General features: G+C 47.2%; 2 protein-coding genes across 6 annotated transcripts in view; one reads left to right on the top strand and one right to left on the bottom strand.

Annotated features, from left to right (window-relative positions):
- Window positions 1-6,067, bottom strand: part of LOC137305927 (MAP/microtubule affinity-regulating kinase 4-like) — an 87,985-nt gene extending 81,918 nt beyond the window's left edge. For 4 of the 5 annotated variants that reach the window (XM_067974879.1, XM_067974873.1, XM_067974875.1 and 1 more), the window contains exon 1: window positions 5,434-6,067. In XM_067974879.1, the coding sequence (XP_067830980.1) occupies window positions 5,434-5,484 (51 nt within the window). In that variant the 5' untranslated portion in view covers window positions 5,485-6,067. The remainder of the gene's footprint in view (window positions 1-5,433) is intronic. The other variant, XM_067974874.1, reaches the window with a different exon arrangement.
- A 9,955-nt stretch (window positions 6,068-16,022) lies between these two features.
- LOC137305822 (leucine-rich repeat-containing protein 15-like) lies at window positions 16,023-22,201 on the top strand. Its single transcript, XM_067974747.1, has 2 exons — window positions 16,023-16,154; window positions 18,408-22,201. The coding sequence occupies exon 2, from the start codon at window positions 18,423-18,425 to the stop codon at window positions 20,553-20,555; it is 2,133 nt and encodes a 710-aa protein (XP_067830848.1). The 5' UTR covers window positions 16,023-16,154; window positions 18,408-18,422; the 3' UTR covers window positions 20,556-22,201.
- Window positions 22,202-23,940: the final 1,739 nt, after the last annotated feature.

Below are 23,940 nucleotides of genomic sequence, written 5' to 3'. Positions count from 1 at the left end.
AGGCTGGGGGGGAGAGAAAAGAGAGAAGGGGTGGGGGGAGCAACTGCAGAGATCCCTTCTTATAGTCTTTCACAGTGAAAGTATTGGGACAGTTCTGTGACATGCCCGTTTGTTCTCAAGGAAAGAACTCCCTCGGACAGACTAACTTCAGGAACACGCTGTAAATTCACATACAACCTTCATTTTACTTTTAAATTAATTAATTCTCCTCACCAACACCCCCCGCCAATGGCCTGTCTCCTCCTCCGCTCGAAGCCTCCAGCTCTTAGCACGACGCAGTGACACAGGCAGAAAGAACCATTCATCACTTCAACTCAGACTAATGTCGCCAACTCTGGTCGGACATATTCCTGGAGGTTTCATCACATGACTTCCCGCCTCCAACCACTCTTCCGCCATTGGTCACCCGATAAGTCCATCATCGCGGTGCCCCGCCTTCCCACACCAATCAGAAAGCGAGCAGACTCTTTATTACCCGACTGGATGATTCTTGACTGAGTCGAACAGCCTACCCCCGCCCCAGGTCTCTCTGTTCCTGCACCCCTTTTAAAATTGTACCATTTAGATTTTAATTGCCTCTCCTCATTCCTATCAAAATGCATCACTTCACATTTCTCTGCGTTAAATTTCATCTGCCATGCGTCTGCCCATTTCACCAGTCTGTCCAGGTCCAACTAAAGTCTGTTACTATCCTCCTCGTTGTTTACTACATTTCCGAGTTTTCTTTCCTCTGCAAACTTTGAAATTATACCCTCTATACCCAAGTCCAGGTCATTAATAGATCAAAAAGAGCAATGGTCCTAATACAGACCCCTGGGGGACACCACTGTAAACTTCCCTCCAGTCTGAAAAACAACCGTTCACCACTGCTCTCTGCTTTGTGTGTTCAAAGTAAATAAAAAACATAATTTGTTTTAATGCCCCCATGAATTTTCTCCCCAATTGCTCACAGCAGTGTCCTTCAGGTTAATCTTTAATTCCTGGAGACTCCAGAGCAATCCTGGAGGGTTGGCAACTCTAGTTTAGATGGCGAGACTGGCAGGTTACTCCACCATGGGGCAGAGATCACAGTCACACCCAATCCCCACCCTCAACAGGAGTCCACAAACTTGCTCGCCAATCTGGGGACACTGAATAGTCATCAAAACCAGGTCAGATACAGAGTAAAGCTCCCTCCACACTGTCCCATCAAACACTCCCAGGGCAGGTACAGCACGGGTTAGATACAGAGTAAAGCTCCCTCTACACTGTCCCATCAAACACTCCCAGGGCAGGTACAGGGTTAGATACAGAGTAAAGCTCCCTCTACACTGTCCCATCAAACACTCCCAGGGCAGGTACAGGGTTAGATACAGAGTAAAGCTCCCTCTACACTGTCCCATCAAACACTCCCAGGGCAGGTACAGGGTTAGATACAGAGTAAAGCTCCCTCTACACTGTCCCATCAAACACTCCCAGGGCAGGTACAGGGTTAGATACAGAGTAAAGCTCCCTCTACACTGTCCCATCAAACACTCCCAGGGCAGGTACAGGGTTAGATACAGAGTAAAGCTCCCTCTACACTGTCCCGTCAAAAGCTCGGTCATGTATGATTGTGGGTTATTGAACCAGTTTTGTAAGATTCTGATTGGCTGAACTTTGCTTACTTTTGCCGGGCATCTAATCCACGTTTCCATGACTCCTGGTTAAAAATAAAAAAATCCTCTTAATCTCAAGGCTCACTCCTCCGTGCTGTTCGCATGTCTAGTTTCGTGCTCAGTCCAAATGAAATCACCAGCTCGCACTGACGCTGCCGACTCCGCTCAGCGCTTCGAGGGCCCGGAGCGTGTCATACCTTGAGACTTCTCTCCAAGGAAAACAACTCCAGTTGAGAGCACCTCTCCTCATATCCTAATGGCCCCAAGTTCTCAAATCATCTGCAGCACTCTTCCCTGAACTCTCTTCCACAATGTGCCATTATTCTTCTCAAGGCCCGATACTCTGACGGAGCAACTTGTTTCAAGCTAAGTTGCATCCTAGTTATCCACTCATCATCATCGTATCGGTCAACTATCGTCGGAGCTCCTGTAAGTGGTCTTCACCCCATTTTAAGGCTACAACTTGCATTTATATAGCGCCTTTAACGTAGTAAAGTGTCTTAAGGCCCTTCACAGGAGCAATTATCAAACAAAATTTGGCGCTGAGCCACATAAGGAGATATTAGGACAGGTGACCAAAAGCTTGGTCAAAGAGGTAGGTTTTAAGAAGCATCTTAAAGGAGGAGAGAGGGGCGCAGAGGAGGAGAGGTTTAGGGAGGGAATTCCAGAGCTTAGGGCCTAGGCAGCTGAAGGCACGGCCGCCAACGGTGGGGTGATGAAAATCGGGGATGCGCAAGAGGCCAGAATTGGAGGAGCGCAGAGATCTCGGAGGGTTGTAGGGCTGGAGGAGGTTACAGAGATAGGGAGGGGGGCGAGGCCATGGAAGGATTTGAAAACCAGGATGAGAATTTTAAAAATCGAGGCATTGCTGGACCGAGAGCCAATGCAGGTCAGTGAGCACAGGGGGTGATGGGTGAACTGGACAGGGCAGCAGAGTTCTGGATGAGCTCAAGTTTACGGAAGGTGGAAGGTGGGCGACCGGCCAGGAGAGGAACTTGAACCCCGGTGTTGTGTTTCGGACTGTCCGTAACCACTCTCTCATTGACTTGTACTGTGCGGCGGCTGAGTCGTGGAATGCAGGATAACGTTGGCAGGCACCTCTCAAACCCGTGACCTCCGCCGCCTGGAAGGACAAGGGCAGCAGGTCCCCCTCCACACACCATCACCCCCACGTCCCCCTCCGCACACCATCACCCCCACGTCCCCCTCCGCACACCATCACCCCCACGTCCCCCTCCGCACACCATCACCCCCACGTCCCCCTCCGCACACCATCACCCCCACGTCCCCCTCCACACACCATCCCGACTTGGAAATATATCGGCCGTTCCTTCATCATCGCTGGGTCAAAATCCTGGAACTCCCTTCCTAACAGCACTGTGGGAGAACCTTCACCACACGGACTGCAGCGGTTCAAGAAGGCGGCTCACCGCCACCTTCTCAAGGGTAATTAGGGATGGGCAATAAATGCCGGCCTCGCCAGCGACGCCCACATCCCAGGAATGAATTTTTAAAGAAATTCAAGGATTAGCTCCTCTGCCAGAGCTGAATTCACAGTCTTGTCCTGACATTGCATCTTTAGCAATTCTTAATTTTCCACATATCCTCGTATCATTAGTTGCCACACAATCACCGTCTGGTCCGTGATACCACACCAGTGTTGATCGCAGGTTACTCAATGATCAGTTTATAAGACCATTGCTCAAACAAAATACAACCAAGCCTGGTTTTTTTTGCATGCTTCAGTTGTTCCTGAGACAGCAAAGAAAACCAGAAAGGGAAAAACCCCTTTTAATGCACACAAACAGCTTACATTTCTAGAGAACCCTTACATATTACATAGAATGTACAGCACCCAAACAGGCCATTCGGCCCAACTGGTCTATCCCGGTGTTTATGCTCCACACGAGCCTCCTCCCTCCCTACTTCATCTCACCCTATCAGCATATCCTTCAATTCCTTTCTCCCTCATGTGTTTATCCAGCTTCCGCTTAAATGCATCCACACTATTCACCTAAACCACTCCCAGTGTGTAGCGAGTTCCACATTCTCACCACTCTCTGGGTAAAGAAGTTTCTTCTGAATTCCTTATTGGATTTATTAGTGACTATCTTATATTTATGACCCCTAGTTCTGGTCTCCCCCCACAAGTAGAAACATCTTCTCTACGTCTACCCTATCGAACCCCTTTCATAATTTTAAAGACCTCTATCAGGTCACCCCTCAGCCTTCTCTTTTCTAAAGAAAAAAAAGAGTCCCAGCCTGTTCAGCCTTTCCTGATAGTTCTAGTATCATCCTTGTAAATCTTTTTTTTGCACCTTCTCCAGTGCCTCTCTATCCTTTTTGTAATAAGGAGACCAGCTTCATGTTTGACAGAATGTCAAAAAGGGAAGGGTTTTTAAAAGGAGGCTTTGGAAGGCACGGAGAAAGGTAGACAGTGTAAGTGGCTTTGGAATAGAATTGTAGATTGTCGGGGCGCAGTGACCAGCCTCTGAAGGCAGAGTGGAGAGAGAGTGAGGAAGCTGCAGTTCAGAGTCAGTCACATTGGCTGGGAGGATTCTGGGTAGAACCTTTGACCCAATGAAGGATAAAAGCTGTGTTCAACATTTTTACAAGTGTTAAAAATACAGAGCATGCCTGTTCATTGCCAACATCACCCGCTGACCAATCAGCACGTTTCAAAGTCACAGCTCATGGCGATTTCTTGAGCAGATAATCCAGGCCGACACTCCCGGTGCCAGTACTGAGGGAGTGCTGCACTGTCGGAGGTGCCGTCTCTCGGATGAGACATTAAACCGAGGCCCCGTCTGCCCGCTCAGGTGGATGTAAAAGATCCCATGGCAACTATTTCGAAGAAGAGCAGGGGAGTTCGACCCGGTGTCCTGGGCCAATATTTATCCCTCAACCAACATCACTAAAGAAACAGATTATCTGGTCATTATCACATTGCTGTTTGTGGGATCTTGCTGTGTTTCCTACATTACAACATCGACTGCACTTCAAAAAGTACTTCATTGGCTGTAAAGTGCTTTGGGACGTCCTGAGGTGGTGAAAGATGCTGGAGGAATCCTGAGTTGGAAGTCACGGAGAAAATCACGCCCCCCCCCTTTATTTTTCATCAAACAGAGGAATTTGAGGCAGTTCGTGCACAAATCGAGGCACGACAACCGACACAGGGCGTCTTTCAAAGCCACCTGTTTGATACCTCTGATGGAAAAACAGGCGGAATCATGGAATGTGATCCCAAAACAAGTGTAAAAATCCCCATGTCCCATGTAATAAACACAGGAAATGTACTAGAGATATATATATATATATATATAAATACATACGTTATGTGTAAGTATATATAAACATATAGAGTATATATAATTATTATATATAATATATATGACGTATACACTTGATATATATCTGGTATATCTTAATTATGTGATACATTTAAGATATACAAGGTATATGCTATACAAAATTAAGGTACAGTATATACATATAATATGGTATATAATTAAGATTTACAAGATATGTGATATATAAAATTAAGATAGGAGAATGAGATAAATCACCTGTACACAGATAGAAACAGCATAAACATTCATGTGTCAAAACAAACACACACACACACACAATACACATCTGTATAGGTATATCGTTAAAATTATTCCAATATAAATCACACCGAGGTCCAGTAATGAGCTGGATCTCTCCGCCATGCAGAAACCAGGTGCATTAACATTTTGCCCAAAGCATTAGAGACAATTCACAATGCCGGCTTCCCCACCTTGCTGCTACTCACATGATCCAAACTGCGTTCATTCGGAGAAGGCAGCATGAGTCTGGAAGACATCGTTCGTTCTCCAGTTCAGCAGGATTCAACCCCCCCAAAAATACAGAGATATTCATCCGACCGAAATACACAGAGAGGAGGGAGGAGGGGAGGGGGACTTCACTGGCTCCCCACCTTAAATTATTTCCCCCCTCTCTCTCCTGCTTTCTTTTAAAAAAAATACCTTCCAATTTTCTAATCTCGACTCAGTGCATTTTTTCCTTTGTACGAAAGACCGGTCCAGAAAGCGAGGAAATCAATAAAATGCAAAGGGCGCGGGTGTCATTTGACTGAACCTTTGGTTTTCTGCATTTCTTCGCCTCCCAGTGAAATGTACAAGCAATGCCAATTTCAGCTCCTAGTGTGCAACCCGGGGGGACATCAGGACCTTCCACACTGGCTGATTTGGGGGTCTCTGCTTTTCTTCCATGAAAGCAAGGACCGGATTGCTAGTTTCCTTATTTATTTCTCTCTCTCTCTCTCTCTCCCCTTTTCTTCTGTAGTTGTGTGTGTGTCTCAGGCTGGTCGGAGAGGGAGAATCGACAGTCCGAGCACCTCCATTGAGGGAGGGATGCTGGATGCAGGGAGCCCAACCCAAAGCGCAGGAAACGCGTCTGAAAGAAATTAGATCAGGCTGCGAGTGAGATTAAAGGGACCAACCCAAGGAGAGAGAGAGAGAGAGAGAGGAACAAAAAAAAAACACACACACACACACCCCCTCCCAGAGAAAACACACAAGACTGGGACAGGGAAAGAGAGCAGAAATTAAAACAAGGGAAAGAGGAAATGTGTTTTAAAGGGGAAAATGTAGAGACTGAAAGTAAGAAACTCAAAAAAAAAAGAGCCCAAAGTGGCAAGAAAACTGACAGCGAGGTCACAGAAAGGAATAAAAAACTTTTAAAAAGAAAAAATGTTTTTTTTTTCCAAAAATGGATTCCACTGAAAAGTTTTGGAGAGGTTTTAAATGTTGCACAATATTTAATATTAAAGCACACGCCCTATCTGATAAGGTTTAAACCGTTACTGGGTATATGTGGATCTACCTGTGCGTGCACCAGAGACCTGTCCCTTAGGGCTGGGGGCGGGTGTTTTGCGACTGAAGTTTTGTTTTGCTGATTTTGAGAGTTTTAAGGTGAATTTTATTGCCTTTTCAGAGTCACTTCGCCACGAACTACATCTCCCAGAACGCACGGCGCTGCTTAAGCTCCACCTCTTTGGCGGAAAACGAAATGCATCTTGGGAGTTGTAGTCTTATGGTCTCCATTCTTGCCTGGCTGGCTGGACATCCAAGGTTAAGAACGGAAGGGATATTTGGAGAACAAGGAAAGGCCTCCAAGCCCATCTCATTTTTTTGATAGCTCTCAACCCCACCTGTCCCCCCCCCCCACAGGAGGGGAGGGGAGGGGGGGGGAGGGGGGCGGTGAGGCACCCCAATGTGCTTCTCAGGCACCCCAATGTGCTTCTTGGGCACTGGAGAGTGAAGTGGCAGATACCAGACACCCAGTAGGTCTTCAAGGAAGAGTTTGGGGAGTTGAGGGAAGAAGGCTTGCTGAGAGAAATTGGTTTTGAGGGTAATTTGGAATGTCGGAGAGAAATGCTGCGTCCTGGATAGGGTTTGGGAAGAGGCCAGGCTGAGTTGGCTACCAACAAAGAACTTTGCATTTCTGTAGCACCCTTCACAACCTCAGGACGTCCCAAAGCGATTTACAGCCAATGACATAGTTTTGAAGTGTAGTCAGCGTTGTAGGAATTTCAGCAGCTAATTTACACACAGCAAGATCCCACAAATCGCAATGAGATAATGACCAGATAATCTGTTTTTAGGTGTTGGTTGAGGGATAAATATTGGCCAGGACGCTGGGGAGAACTCCCCCTTGCTCATCTTCAAAATAGTGGCCGTGGGATCTTTTGCGCCCACCTGAGAGAGGCAGACGGGGCCTCGGTTCAACGTCTCATCCGAAAGACGGCACCTCCGACAGTGCAGCGCTCCCTCAGTACTGGCACCGGCCTGAATTTTGTGCTCAAGTCTCTGGAGCGTGGGCTTGAACCCACGACCTTCTGACTCAGAGGCCACGAGGCCACGGCTGACCCCTTGGCTGCTCGGTGGCAAAGGCATGGATGAAAGTTTCATCTGCAGCGGGAATGAGGTCCAGGTAGCAGCAGACCAGCCATCGAGGTGGACGTAGAGTTACATTCGGACGAAAGGTCACCTGCCTGGAATGTTAACCTTGCCTTTCTCCACCGATGTCCCCTGACCTGCTGAGTGTCTCCAGCATTTCCAGTTCTTGTTTCAGATTTTCAGCAAATGCAGAATTTTGCTTTTTGTTCTCCAAGTGGAAGTGTGAAGTTTCAGTGACAAACAGGGCAGTTAAGAGTCAAGCAGGACACAGAGGCTGTTCACCATTGGGTTCCGTCTGATTGAGCAGCCGGGGAGGGGGAGAGGGGGTGGAACCAGGAGCAAGCATGCAAAATATCCGGCCAAGAACCAAGCAGGATGGCTCCAGTCTAGCCACTTCTGAGACACTGTTTCCACTGGCAGGAGGGTCGTTAACCAGAGGACACAGATTTAAGACAATTGGCAAAAGAACCAGAGGGGGGAGAGGAGGAGAAATGTTTTTTACGCAGCGAGCTGTTCTGATCTGGAATGCGCTGCCTGAAAGGGCGGTGGAAGCAGATTCAATAATAACTTTCAAAAGGGAATTGGATAAATACTTGAAGGGGAAAAATTTGCAGGGCTATGGGGAAAGAGCAGGGGGAGTGGGACTAATTGGATAGCTCGTTCAAAGAGCCGGCACAGGCACGATGGGCCGAATGGCCTCCTTCTGTGCTGTACGATTCTAATTATCTCTTGAACCCAATAATTCTCTGTGCTTCGGTGGCCCTCCTGGTTACTTATTGCACAACTCCATTACACTTTGGCTATAAAATTCCCCCTGACCTCCCTCCTAACTCTCTGATTTTTAACTTGTTCATCCTGGTGTTCAAACCCTGTGGCAAAGTCCGTAATTTCAGTTCTCTGAAACTGGCTCATTCCCCTCGCTGTCTTTTGTCCAACCACGTTGACACCTCAGTTGCACAGAGACTGGAACCAGGCATCTAGAACTGAGCGCAGGGATACAACAAATACAAAAACAACTTGCTTTCATACCATGCCTTTAACGTAGTAAAACGTCCCAAGCTGCTTCACAGGAGCGATTATCAAACGAAATTTGACACCGAGCCACATAAGGAGATATTAGGACAGGTGACCAAAAGCTTGGTCAAAGAGGTAGGTTTTAAGGAGCGTCTTAAAGGAGGAGAGAGAGGCGGAGAGGTTTAGGGAGGGAATTCCAGAGCTCAGGGCCCAGGCAGCTGAAGGCACGGCCGCCAATGGTGGAGCGATGGAAATGGGGGGATGCACAAGAGGCCAGAATTGGAGGAGGGCAGAGATCTCGGAGGGTAGTCGGGCTGGAGGAGGTTACAGGGACCGAGAGGGGGGCGGTACACCGAGTGCTGTTAACACTGCAGCTCCTGGTGTAACCCTGAGAGACTTCAGTTGCAAGCATATAATGCACCTGAGTCACCGCCTTGCAACAGGACCATAAATCTCGTTAAAAGCACCTGCAACCAGTCAATCTCCACTGTGGCTCACACTGTAACTCCTGGTGTTTCCATTTCTGGACAGTATGAGAGAGAGAGAGAAAAAGTGAACACAATGATGGTGTTGGCCAGGACTCAGTGGGTCGCACCCTCGCATCTGAGTCAGAAGGTCGTGGGTTCAAGTCCAACTTCAGAGACTTGAGCACGTAATCCAGGCCGACACTCCCAGTGCAGTACCGAGGGAGTGCTGCACTGTCGGAGATGCCGTCTTTCGGATGAGATGTTAAACCAAGGCCCCGTTTGTCCTCTCAGGTGGACATCAAAATAGTGGCCATGGGATCTTTTGATGAAGAGCAGGGGAGTTCTCCCCGGTGTCCTGGCCAATATTTATCCCTCCATCAACAGATTACCTGGTCATTACCACAATGTTGTTTGTGGGATCTTGCTGTGCGCAAATTGGCTGCCGCGTTTCCCTACATTACAACAGTGATTACACTTCAAAAAGTACCTCATCGGCCGTGAGGGACGTCCTGAGGTTGTGAAAGGCGCTATATAAATGCAAGTCTTTCTTTACAAAATAAAGGATCAATGGCAACATTTCAAGTGTCTGTTCCACTTGCTCTCAATGCACTTCCAAAAATAGTCACATTGTGTGAATCCTTTTAAGACATTTTGACATAAGGCAAGTATTATTTTTCAGAAAATGTGTGGGAAACCAACAGTGAGCTCGCTCGTTATTTAGCTGCTCGGTTCGGAGGCCAGAAATCCAGCTTAAAGTCACAGAGTCTTAAAACCAGACATCAGTCCTTGAAATGTGGATGAGGTTTGGACTCTCCTGGTGGCTCAGTGTGGAACTGCAAGAAGTTGCCTGGTTCCACCACTTGTCAGTGCAAAGTTACATAGACAGAGCACAGGAACAGGCCATTCGGCCCAACTAATCCATTCTGGTGTTTACACCCAACACGAGCCTCCTCCCACCCCTCCTCATCTCACCCTATCAGCATCTCCTTCTATTCCTTTCTCCCTCGTGTGTTTATCGAGCTTCCCCTTAAATCCATCTACACTATTCACCTCAACTACTCCTTGTGGGAGTGAGTTCCACATTCTCACCACTCTCTGGGTAAAGAAGTTTCTCCTGAATTCCCTATTGGATTTATTAGTGATTATCTTATATTTATGGCCCCTAGTTCTGGTCTCCCCCCACAAGTGGAAACATCTTCTCTACGTCTAACCTATCAAAACCTTTCATAATTTTTAAGACCTTTTATCAGGTCACCCCTCAGTCTTCTCACTTCTAGGGAAGAGAGCCCCAATCTGATCAATCTTTCCTGATAGGTGTAACCTCTCAGTTCTGGTGTCATCCTAGCAAATCTTTTTTGCACCTTCTGCAGTGCCTCTATATCCCTTTTACAATATGGAGACCAGAACTGTTCCCAATACTCCGAGTGTGGTCTAACCAAGGTTCTATACAAGTTTAACATAACGTCTCTGCTTTTCAATTCTATACTTCTAAAAATTAACCCCAGTGCCTTGTTTGCTTTTTTTATGGTCTTGTTAACCTGCGCCACTACTTTTAGTGATTGTGAATCTGTACTCCCAGATCCCTCTGCTCTTCGACCCCATTTAGACTCTTATTTTCCAAAGAGTACGTGGCCTCCTTATTCTTCCCAGGGAGAGCAAGAAATAGCACTGCTTCTGACCGCTATCCAGTGACCAGCTGCTGGAGAGTGCACAGATGTGTGGGCGTTGTCCAAGGACAGGATTGGGCCAACCTACGATGGCCCCCATGGTTGAATAGGCTGCTGGCACTGGCTGTTTCTGCCCCTTGGGCGAGGTACTGAAGGGGTGCCTGGCACCTGTGAAACCCCACTCGGTGAGAGTCAGTACCCTGGGGATGGTGGGGATTAAATTGTTGGCCTTCCCTAAAGCCCCCAAATCTGCTTGGAGATCGAGACGTTGTTCCAAGACCAAACATTTACATTCCATGGTGTTTCCCAATTAACCCCGGGTTTCCTTTTTGAGTGGGAGAGGGGTTACATAGATATCCAGTAACTCTTGCTGGAAAGTGGTATGTGGGAGTAGGCCATTCAGCCCCTCAAGCCTGTTCCGCCATTCTATTACATCATGGTTTACCTGTACCTCAACTGCATTTACCTGCCATTTTTGTGGATGTGGATGTCCAGTGAGGAGCATTGGGTTTGGCTGTGAAGTCCCCACAGTTGAATAGCCCTTTAAACCTCGCCGTTTAGGCTCACACATAAAGACCAACCGCATGGATGAGGTAAAGGAGGGGGATCCTGCACCATGGGATCAGCAATAGTCAATATCTGCAAGAGAAGAGGGGAGAAAATCGGAGGGGCAAGGGGCAGTGGATGTGTTTGTTTTGGAATAACATGTTTCAGAGTGTGAGCGCTGATAGAGAGAGTGGGTAGACAGGGATTTTAACTCTTAGATTGTTGGCAACTACAAGTTTCAGGCTCCCTGGGAAAGCTGGTTTCAAAGTTTTTAACATAGGAACAAATATTCGAGGAATCAGCCATGATCTAATTGAATTGCGGAACAAGCTCGAGGGGCTGAATGGCCTCCTCCTGTTCCTATGAATAAAACTGTCTGAATATCAGGAGTAGAATCATTACTGCAATATTCGTGTTGGGTGTTCTGCGGCGAGTGTCTCACCTCCTGACTCCCCAAAGCCTTTCCACCATCTACAAGGCACAAGTCAGGAGTGTGATGGAATACTCTCCACTTGCCTGGATGAGTGCAGCTCCAACAATACTCCAGAAGCTCAACACCATCCAAGATAAAGCAGCCCGCTTGATTGGCACCCCATCCACCACCCTAAACATTCACTCCCTTCACCACCGGCGCACAGTGGCTGCAGGATGTACTGCAGCAACTCGCCAAGGCTTCTTCGACAGCACCTCCCAAACCCGCGACCTCTACCACCTAGAAGGACAAGGGCAGCAGGCACATGGGAACAACACTACCTGCACGTTCCCCTCCAAGTCACACACCATCCCGACTTGGAAATATATCACCGTTCCTTCATCATCCCTGGGTCAAAATCCTGGAACTCCCTTCCTAACAGCACAGTGGGAGAACCGTCACCACACGGACTGCAGCGGTTCAAGAATGCGGCTCACCACCACCTTCTCAAGGGCAATTAGGGATGGGCAATAAATGCCGGCCTTGCCAGCGACGCCCACATCCCATGAACGAATAAAAAAAAACTCGTCTTGCAGTTCAAGTTCCCTCAATGTCCTAGTGGGCAAAGGGATCCCTGTTGTAGCAATAAACCATGCAGACCAGGAGGTCCCAGTTTCCTCTCTGGTCTAGTCTCATCCATGTTTTTGTTACCTCCAGACTTGACCATTCCAATGATCTCCAGGCCGGCCTCCCATCTTCAACCCTCCATAAACTTGAGCTCATCCAAAACTCTGCTGCCCGTATCCAAACCCGCACAAAGTCCCGTTCATCCCTCACCCCCTGTGCTCGCTGACCTACATCGGCTCCCGGTCCAGCAACGCCTTGGTTTTAATATTCTTATCCTTGTATTCAAGCCTCGCCCCTCCCTATCTCTGTAACCTCCTCCAGCCCTACAATCCTCCAACATCTCTGCGTTCCTCCAATTCTGGCCTCTTGTGCACCCCCTACTCCCTTCGCCCCACTATTGGCGGCCGTGCCTTCAGCTGCCTCGGCCCTAAGCTCTGGAATTCCCTCCCTAAACCTCTCCACCTCTCTCCCCTCCTTTAAGATGCTCCTTTGAGCAAGCTTTTGGTCACCTGTCCTTATATCTCCATTGGCTCAGTGTCAATTTTTGTCTTGGGATGTTTTACTACATTAAAGGTGCTATATAAATTCAGGTTGTTGTTGTTCGTTTGTGTCTGGGCTCATCATTGGCTGATGGAGAGGAGGCTCTTGATTGGGTGATGGAGAGGCGGCTCCTCATTGGCTGATGAAGTGGTGGCTTATTATTGGCTGATGGAGAGATGGCTCATGATTGGGTTGTAATGGCGAATTTTTAATCTACCTCATCCTCTCCTATTGGTTTTAACCTTGGTGAAATGCTGCGTTTTGAGCCTCACTACCCAATGGAAAGAATAATTTTCGGTGAATCGGTCTGTGAAATTTGACACCTCATTACTGAGCAGGGAGCGATTGGTGCAGGGAGCGGCAGAGGGGAGCAGACGGAATACACTACCAGTCAGAGCCACATGATGGTGCCAATACACCAGAGAAACATGGACGAGTTTATTCAGTCAGTTCCCAAGCCTTAGAGGGGCAAGTCTAGCCGAACATGATATCCTGAGCCTCCCCACACGGAGAGATACGCACTTTACAAAATCATTTTTACTAATTTTCTCCGCTTTTCATCTGTAGGTATTGACTCCTTGCTGATTCCACAGGCAATAAAGTCCCTGGTATCTCAACCATGTGTAGGTGGGCTATTTGACCATGGGGTGAACTACAGCGGAGGCTAGGAAGATCCCAAATGTTTACTCCCTGGTCGGGGCTGAGCCAGCCCAGGCAGGATGCTATAATCCTCCTCAGCTGCCTGGTCCGTGCAGGAGAAAACCAAATCAGAACAATTATTAGTTTTGAACTCACACAAATAAATATAAAATGCAATTAGCAGGACTCTAATCAAAGGAGCTAATTAATGTACCTTTGCTGGAGATGGGAGGGGATGACAGGCAGGGGATGAAGAGCTGGACCAGGACTTGGGAGGTGACGGGGTCGGGGGGGGGAATTCCTACATTAGTTTTATTTTATATGATCAAATTGGTTAAAATAGTGAATTTGCTAAATTTCGACCACAGTGCAAGGAATGCAGCAAATGAGCAAGGATTAAACAGTGTGGGGTCAGAGTTAATGAGGTATTGGATTTCCCTGCTTGCAATGACTGGGAGGAGAAAGCCCATTTTCTATCGGGCAGTGGTGTTACACTGGGCTCCCAGTGATGTTTGAAGTTTGGTTTCTCTTCAGTGCAAGGATAGAACAGGTTAAAGGACAGATTCCTTTTGATTGGTCCACGAATTAGAATCATACAATCATAGAAAGGTTACAGCACGGAAGGAGGCCATTCGGCCCATCGAGTCCGGGCCGGCTCTATGCACGAGCAATCCAGCTAGTCCCACTCCCCCGCCCTATCCCCAGAGCCCCGCAAATTTTTTCCTTTCAAGTACTTATCCAGTTCCCTAATTCTAGGAACAGGAGGAGGCCATTCAGCCCCTCGCGTCTGTTCCGCCCATTCAATTAGATCATGGCTAACCTGTATCTTAACTCCATTTACCCACCTTGGTTCCATATCCCTTAATACCCTTACCCAACAAAAATCTATCAATCTCCGTTTTGAAATTCTACCTGATTTCCTTTTTTCACCTCTTACTTCATCACTCCCTCCTCTCTTCTCCCAGCGGTGCTGATTTTCGCTGGGGTTCAGGTTCCATTGGCACTGGGTGGCCTCTGGTATTTCACCCTTTCTTGTGGGCGAGGCCATTACAAGGATTGGAGAGGTTGCTGAAACCCAAACAAAATAGCCAAATTTAACGTGGGCCAACTTTATGCCCTTGACAAGCCTGGTCAGAGTGGGCCTGGAATGTTTTGAATATTGCTAGGAGAGTGGAGCAACTATGGAGTTTCTTCAAGGGAGGTGATTCTGAAATAATGGACCAATGTGTAGCCATGTAAAGCAAAGGCACTCCAATCATAAAGTCAAACTCCACAGGCCATGGTTCAGTGGGTCACTCTCGCCTCAGTCAGAAGGTCGTGGGTTCGAGTCCCACTCCAGAGACTTGAGCACATAATCCAGGCCGACACTCCCGGTGCAGTGTTGAGGGAGTGCTGCACTGTCGGAGCTGCCATCTTTCGGATGAGACATTAAACCGAGGCCCCGTCTGCCCTCTCAGGTGGATGTAAAAGATCCCAGGGCCATTATTCAAAGAAGAGAAGGGGAGTTCTCCCCTGTGTCCTGGCCAATATTCATCCCTCAACCAACATCACTAAAACAGATTATCTAGTCATTATTGCATTGTTGTTTGTGGGATCTTGCTGTGCGCAAATTGGCTGTAAAGTGGTTTTGGACGTCCTGAGGTTATGAAAGGCGCTATAGAAATGCAAATCTTTCTCTCTTTCATGTCTGGTTGAATGGGACTACTAAGCAAATAAAGAAGAAAAATAAAGCATTTAAGGCCATGACTTGCCTTTGTTACCTCCAGACTCGACTATTCCAATGGTCTCCTCACCAGCTTCCCGTCCTCCATCCTCCATAAACTCCAGCTCATCCAACACTCTGCTGCCTATATCCTAACTCACACCAATTCCCATTCACCCATCACCCCCTGTGCTCGCTGATCTATATCGGCTCGATTTTAAAGTTCTCATTCTATTGTTCAAATCCCTCCATGGCCTCGCTCCTTCCCTATCTCTGTAACCTCCTCCAGCCCTACAATCCTCCAGGATCTCTGCGTTTCTCCAATTCTGGCCTCTTATGCATCCCTGATTTCCTTCGCTCCACCATTGGCGGCCGTGCCTTCAGCTGCCTGGGCCCTAAGCTCTGGAATTCCCTCCCTAAACCTCTCCGCCTCTCTCTCCTCCTTTAAGATGATCCTTAAAACCTACCTCTTTGACCAAGCTTTTGGTCACCTGTCCTAATATCTCCTTATGTGGCTCGGTGTCAAATTTTGTCTCATTTACGCTCCTGTGAAGCGCCTTGGGACGTTTTACCAGGTTAAAGGCGCTATATAAATGCAAATTGTTGTTGCAGTGGATCAGGTATCCCTGCTGTCCTTCTGTCACACACCTTGCTTTTGACTCAAAGCACTTGCATGCGTGCTGTTTGGAGGTGGTAAGTTACACATGAAAGCAAACAGAGGTTGTAGCCACTTCCTGGCACTTTTATGAAATGATAACAAGAACAGGCAGTTCGATGCCGCCCGCAGTTCCTGCACTGGAGCTCCAACAAACCTGCCGTCAGGACCACATCGCCACAGAGAGCCGGGGCAAGCAGCGACCTGTACCCAAGCTGGTCTTTCGTTAGAGACTCGTAGCTCGTTGGATAGCGGGTCAACAGTTTGGGCCGAAACCGTCACATCACGGGAGGGAGCGAGCCCGTGAGTAGACGACCACGCTGTTCACTTTCTACGCTGTATTCCCTCCTTTTTTTTTTGTTGTTGTTTGCAAGCCTTTCCCAAAAGATTGACTTCAGCGAATGCCGCTGTCGGACAACAGAAGCCTCTGTTGCTTTGATCGTTCAGGAGTGAAATCAGGAAGCACTTTTCCACACAAAGGGACTCACTGTGGATCCTGGGGGCCAATTGATCCTAACTCGCACCAAGTCCTGTTCACCAGCCCCCTCCCTCCCCGTTCTCGCTGACCTCCATTGGCTCCCTGTCCGGCAACGCCTCGATTTAAAAATTCTCATCTGTGTTTCCAAATCCCTCCCTGGCCTCCCCCCCCTCTCTATCTCTGTAACCTCCTTCAGCCCTACAACCCTCCGAGATCTCTGCTCTCTTCCAATTCTGGTCTCTGGCACATCCCTGATTTTAATCGCTCCACCATTGGCAGCCGTGCCTTCAGCTGTCTTGACCCTAAGCTCTGGAATTCCCTCCCTAAACCTCTCCGCCTCTCTCTCCCTCCTTTAAGACCCTCCTTAAAACCTACCTCTTTTTATCCAACCTTTTGGTCACCTGTCCTAATATCTCCTTATGCGGCTCGGTGTCAAATTTTGTTTGATAATCGCTTCTGAGGAGCGCCTTGGGACGTTTTACTACGTTAAAGGTGCTATATAAATGCAAGTTGTTGTTGCTGTTGAGATCAATAGAATTTAATGGGTAAGGGTGTTGAGGGATATGGAGATAAGGCAGGTAAATGGGGTTGAGGTACAGATCAGCCATGTTGTGATTGAATGGAGAGGACACACTGTTGGCACAAAGAATCCCTAGATGTGAGAATGGGTCTGAGATACGACTAAAAGTTTTAGCTCTGATTCTGCATCTTGTGCTCATGTCTCGCAAGGTGATGGGGGCAGCAGACACCCATGGAATTACATAGAATGTACAGCACAGAAACAGGCCATTCGGCCCAACTGCTCTATGCCGGCGTTTATGCTCCACACGAGCCTCCTCCCTCCCTACTTCATCTCACCCTATCAGCATATCCTTCTATTCCTTTCTCCCTCATGTGTTTATCCAGCTTCCCCTTAAATGTATCTACACTATTCACCTCAACTACTCCTTGTGGGAGTGAGTTCCACATTCTCACCACTCTCTGCGTAAAGAAGTTTCTCCTGAATTCCCTATTGGATTTATTAGTGACCATCTTATATTTATGGCTCCTAGTTTTGGTTTCCCCACCAGTAGAATCAGCTTTTCTACGTCTACCCTATCAAACCCTTTCATAATCTTAAAGACCTCTATCAGGTCACCTCTCAGCCGTCTCTTTTCTAGGGAAGAGAGCCCCAGCCTGTTCAATCTTTCCTGATAGTTATAACCTCTCAGTTCTGGTATCATCTTTGTTAATCTTTTTTGCACCCTCTCCAATGCCTCTACATCCTTTTTGTAATGTGGAGACCACAACAGTGCACAGTGCTCCAAGTGTGGTCTAACCAAGGTTCTATACAAGTTTAACATAACGTCTCTGCTTTTCAATTCTGTCCCTCTAGAAATGAACCCCACGTACTTTGATTGCTTTGTTTATGGCCTTATTAACCTGTGTCGCTACTTTTAGTGATTTGTGTATCTGTACCCACAGATCCCTCTGCTCCTCAACCCCATTTAGACTCTTATTTTCCAAGCAGTATGTGGCCTCCTTATTCTTCCTACCAAAATGCATCTACACTGAAATTGACTTGCCAATTACACGCCAAATTTATTAATGTCTTCTTGTATTTTGAGCTGGACTGACACTCGTGACAGATTCCAAAGTGGTGGGTCATTCGAATTAGTATTTCTGGATCAAGTATAAGAAAAAACACTCTTCGTCCCAGCTCCTGACCTCTGGTGGGACAAAATAATTCAAAGCCCCTTACATGGAATCTCCAATATTTTTGCCCCCCTTGCCCACTTGTTTGGGAGGGGGGGGTTGGGTGGGAAGGGACAAGTTCCGGGGTAACTGTGATACTCCGACTATCGAATGTCCCGATGACGCTCACGATTTAAATACCGGAGGGAGCTCATTGAACTGTATCCCAGCTCGGAATCAACGCCTTCAGGAGAGGGGTGGAAAGGGAGAAAACTGGGGGCAAGAAAAGGTGGGGAGGGGGAATGGCTGTAGATGACGAGGGGAAAAAGTGATAACGTACAGTTAGTGTTTTGATGCAGTAACGTTGTCACGGTCCTCTGAGGGGCAATGTCTTTATTTTTCAGTGACGCCTTTCCACCATGAAGAAACCACTCTTGCTCCTCACAGCCCTGGGGCTGATGCTGCTCTCGGTGAGAATCTGTTCTCTAGCAGATCTTTGCCCACCGTGTGAGTGTCCTGATTCTAACCCAAAGATCATGTGGTGCATCGGTAAAAAGCTGAAAACGGTTCCAGAAAACTTCCCATCCGACATTCAGGAGCTGTTCTTGCAACACAACAACATTTCCACAATCCTGCCGACGGATTTCTTGAGTTATAGCTCTGGACAGCACAACGTCACGCCATCTGTAAAGGCTCCCTGGAGACATCTTCTCACCCTTGACCTCAGCCACAATCATCTCACCTCCATACCAACCGAAGCATTGGCAGCCCTGACACAAATGAACAAGCTTTACCTGAATGGCAATCAAATAGCCTCCATGTCATCAGATTGTCTACGTAGCCTCACAAGTCTTAAAGAGTTGCACCTAAGTAGTAATCGCCTTCAATCTTTAAATCCTGGCGCCTTCACTGGACTTTCTAGTCTTCAGACGCTTACATTGAGTTTGAATCAAATCACAACCATTACAACTGGAGTTTTGAACGAGTTAGATCAATTGAATTTACTTCAGCTTAATGCCAATTTGATCTCTGTGATCCAACCTGGATCCCTCAAGGGACTGAAGAACCTTAAGCAGTTGTACCTCAGAAATAACAACATTCATTTCTTAACCAAAGGGTCACTTGATGGCCTTGGCCAACTTGAGGTCCTAAGTCTTAGCAACAACAACATTTGTTCGGTGCCAGAAGAAGCTTTGGAGAACCTTAAAGCGTTGAAAGATCTTTACTTAAATAATAATCACATCACTTTCCTTCCTGGAAGATTTCTGCCCAAATTTGAGAAGCTTGTTATACTAGACATAAGTAACAACGAAATAACAAATGTGCCAGAAGATGCCTTCCTTGGCCTGACCAAGTTGAAACGCCTGGACCTCAGCTTTAATAACCTCACCACCCTCCCTCCCACTGCATTTCATGAGCTTGAGAACCTGACTGTACTAAACCTATACAACAACCACATAGACTCGATGCCAGGATTAGTACTCGATGGCCTCACTAGCTTGAAAGAGCTACACTTAGACAACAACAGAATCTCGCATCTCCCACCGGAAATATTTCAGAAGCAGTTTGAACTGAAAGAGCTCCAGCTGGATAACAATTTTCTCTCTAGTCTGCCTGAGGCAATCTTCAACAACCTGATAAATTTGAAAACCTTGTACCTCGACAACAATCAGCTGGAGAGCATCCCTGTGACAACCTTCCAGAGTCTAGGGCACCTGAGAGAGCTTCAGCTGGAGCAGAATAACGTGACGTCTCTCCCCGAAAGCATCTTTGATGGTTTAACGGACCTACGCATCCTCCAGCTCAACCACAATCATCTCTCTGTTCTTCCTCACAACGTCTTTGAGCATCTCGCTAATCTGAAGGAACTCCAGCTGAGCAACAATTTCTTCTCCGCCTTCCCACTGGGCATCTTCAAGAACTTGAAGAAGCTGAAAGAGTTGCATTTGGACAGCAACTGGTTTTACACCATCGAGCCAACCCTGTTTCATGACTTGCAGAAGTTAGAGGAACTGCAACTACAGTTCAATCATCTCCTCTACCTGCCACCCGGAGTCTTCTTCAATCTCCAAAAACTAAAGAAGTTGCAACTCCACAATAACCATCTCTCGACTGTACCTCCAGAGATCTTTGCGAAGCAGCAGAACTTGCAAGAGCTGCACCTGGACAGGAACGACATTTCTTCTCTCCCGGTGACGGTTTTCCAAAACCTTGCTCGTCTCAGCCTACTGCACCTCAACTTCAACAGGCTCACTAACCTCAGTGACGGAGTTCTGGACTCCCTCGTGAAACTGAAGCAAATCCACTTGTACAGCAATCCTTGGGACTGTCGCTGCCCGTCCATCCTCTACCTCAGTCGTTGGCTGCGGAAGAACCCCAATATTGTTCAGGGGGAGGTTGAGTGTCCTTCGGACAGATCGCCAGTGGCGTCTGAAAAGAACTTTGCCTCCATGCCTTCGCGCTGCTCTTCTGCTACAAACCCATCGTCCTCCCATCTGCAAACACTCTTCTCCATCTGTTGCTTGCTTTTCCTCACAATTGCCTTTCACTGATTTTTGGATATGGGTGGAATGACACGACACGGCTGTGGTAGGGGTGGTGGTTGGTGGGAGCTGATGCTCCGGCCATCCTGAGCGAGGGGGCAGGCTTGATGGACCAGCTGGTCTTTTCCTGCCCCCTCATTTTCGCATGTTCGTAAGTAGGAAGCTATGCAATGAGTCTTGCTTTCAACCCCGTGAAGGTGCAGGGAGGAGGAAGAGTGAGTAGGATGGGGTAGTTGGAGCTTAGGAAGAACAGGAGATAAGAGCCTGGAGGAGCGACAATAATAAAGAGGGAAAGACAAGAAAGGTTGTGATGGAGAGAGGTGAGAAAAAGATTCCCTCTCAGATGACAAGAGTTTACCTGAATCCAGGGAGGTTTTGGAAGAGCTGTCTTGCTTCTTTTAATGGCTGAGGTCGAGGGAAGGCCCCGAACAGTGGTTTGTTTTGGTATTGACCATGACTGGAGGAGATGATCTGGGGGTTCTTCAGTAAAGAGAGATCTCCATGTGGAATGAACCTGTGAGTAGAGTAATGCAAGTGGAGATTTTGGAATAATATTGGAACAGCTGTGACGGGAGTATAGGGTCACATCACTGCCATGCTCACTGACCTACATTGGCTCCCGGTTCTCCAACGCCTTGATTTTAAAATTCTCATCCTCGTATCCCACCATGGCCTCGCCCCTCCCTATCTCTGTAACCTCCTCCGGCCCTACGACCCTCCGACAACTCTACATTCCGACAACTCTGACCTCTTGAGTGTCCCCCACTTCCTCTCCCCACCATTGGCGGCCGTGCCTTCAGCCGTCTAGGCCCTAAGCTCTGGAATTCCCTCCCTAAACCTCTCCCGGTCTCCCCCTCCCTCTCCTCCTCTAAGACTCTGCTTAAAACCTACCTCTTTGACCAAGCGTTTGGTCGCCTGCCCTAATATCTCCTTCCTTGGCTCGGTGGCAATTTTTGTCTGCTAACGCTCCTGTGAAGCGCCTTGGGACGCTTTACGACATTAAAGGCGCTATATAAATGCAAATTGCTGTTGTGCTGATGGATGAACTAAGAGGGACGACATGGACTCCCTGATCTAAAACTTATCTTGCGATCTATCGCTTGGCTGTGCACCCGCTCAGAGTCTCATGGTTAGACCATCTGCTTGTTAGGTGATGTTATCAGATGTCTAATCTTTGTCTGCAATCTTTGTTCCATCACTCTGTCGATGCGGCTGTTCGCTGTAATGTTCTTGGAATTCAAATTAGGGTGTCAGGCAACAAAAAAATCCTCAGTGCTATCTGCTGATTTGGTCTCAGTAGCCTAGCTTATCTAATCAGTGTTACTGTGTTGCTAGCGGTAACCAAGTTATTGTAAAGTTGGGGGGGGTGGGGTGGGTAGCATGGGTGTTGGAGGAACATTGATCGGAAAAGTTAGGCTAATGTGTTCATAATCTACAAGGTGAAAAGGAACCCGTCGGTCACTTAAATGTCTCACAGTCTCAGACCTCCATCAATTGTTTCTGGAAAGACTTCATTAGCTCAGTGTTAATATTCTGGGTCCTGTGTCTTTAAGTGGCATTACTTAAAGGGGCCATGTACCCAATCTGCCAACAAGAGGCTGAAATTGTGAGCTGTGCGATACTGGGAATAAAGACTTGAATTTGTTTGTGTAAAATCCAATGTCTTGCTACTTTAACAGTTATATTTCACACAAACACACAAACACGGACAATTTTCACCCACACAGAGGGCTACAGCACTAATTAGGTCATGGCAGATCTCTTCATTATGGGGTCTGGGAGAAATTCCCAGAGGATTCCTGAGTTCATCAGAGTTCTGTCTATCAACAGGTTTCTGTATTTGCTCATTTAATGGCAGTGGGCAGCATTCTTGCCTCTAAGACAGAAAATTGTGGGTTCAAGTCCCACTCCAGAGACTTAAGCACAAAGTCCAGTGCAGTACTGAGGGAGCTCAGCACTGTCAGAGGTTCTGCCTTTTGGATGAGGTGTTAAACCGAGGCCCTGTCTGCCCTCTCAGCTGGAAGTAAAAGATCCAATGGAACTATTTCAAAGAAGAGCAGGGGAGTTCTCCCCGGTGTCCTGGTCAATATTTACCCTCAACCAACATCACTAAAAACAGATTATCTGGGTCATTATCACATTGCTGTTTGGGGGAGTTTGCTTTGCACATATTGGCTGCCACGTTTCCTACATTACAACAGTGACTACACTTCATTGGCTGTAAAGTGCTTTGGTACATCCTGAGATCATGAAAGGCGCTATATAAATGCAAGTCTTTCTTATATTGTATAATAGGAAGTGTTTTCAGCAATGAGGGTGCTGTTTACTTATGGGGAGTTAACACTGACTTTCAGAAGGTTTGACGGGACGTTCCCAGGGAGTGTACCAGTATTTACTGGGGGACTCCAGCAGCACACCCTCATACAGGCGTACATGAGAGGTTTCAGGATGCAACACGATACAACCTTTGACACCCCAACATCTTCAGTCTAATTGCACCATATTTTTCTGGATAGATTATCTGAGTGAACACTCCGATAATCTAACCCTCCCTAATATTTAGTAAATTGACCGCTGAAATTTAAAAAAAACCTCTTATCTATATTATAAATCTTCAGAATGCAGGCTCTTGCTGTTCCAGTTCTCTTTGGTCACGCTTTATGTCAGCATTTAACATTGAAACTGCCTATGTAAACATTTAGAATGGAAATCCTGTATGTAAACAGTTGCCTGTAACGGCGTTGTTGCAGGTTGTGGCCAGTAGGTGGTACTGTGGAGCGAGTAGCGCCATCTTGTATATAACACAAACTCGTATTCATTAATTGACTGTGGGCAACACTTACTAGTTTAATAAAAGATTTCCTCTCCTGCCCAACAAAATGTTTTTCCATCACTTGGTACCAGTCAGAATTATCTTCTAATTTGAAAGAGACTTTCGGTTGTCCGTTAACTTTACCGCTCATCACGTCTAACAAACAATGCAAAATGGGTGAGAAATTACTGGAAACACGCAGCAGGTCTGTCGGAGCAAAGACACGCTAACGTTTCAGGCGTAGACTCTTCATCGGAACTCCCAAAACTTTAACCTGCCTTCGCTCTCCACAGATGCAGATGGACCAGCTGTGTATTTCCAGCAGTTTCTGTTTTGGATTCTTAGCATTTGTAGCTTCTCCCCACCCCCCCACCCCACCCCCACTCTTCTTCAAGCAAAAAGGATAAACCAAATCAATTGAATTAAAATCCCCAGAGGTCCCAATGGTCAGGACTCAGTATTATGGACATTTCTAACCACCAACAACAACTTGCATTTATATAGCGCCTTTAATGTAGTGAAACGTCCCAAGGTGCTTCACAGGAGCGATTATCAAATAAAATTTGACACCGAGCCACATAA

The sequence above is a fragment of the Heptranchias perlo genome, chromosome 41 (genome assembly GCF_035084215.1).
Source record: "Heptranchias perlo isolate sHepPer1 chromosome 41, sHepPer1.hap1, whole genome shotgun sequence".
In the NCBI taxonomy this organism is placed as follows: domain Eukaryota; kingdom Metazoa; phylum Chordata; class Chondrichthyes; order Hexanchiformes; family Hexanchidae; genus Heptranchias; species Heptranchias perlo.
Note: the sequence above shows the minus strand (reverse complement) of the source record. Positions and strands in the feature narration are given on the sequence as shown.

Excerpts from the sequence above, each read along its gene's own strand:
- LOC137305822 (XM_067974747.1), top strand. The coding sequence starts at position 18,423 with ATGAAGAAACCACTCTTGCTCCTCACAGCCCTGGGGCTGATGCTGCTC.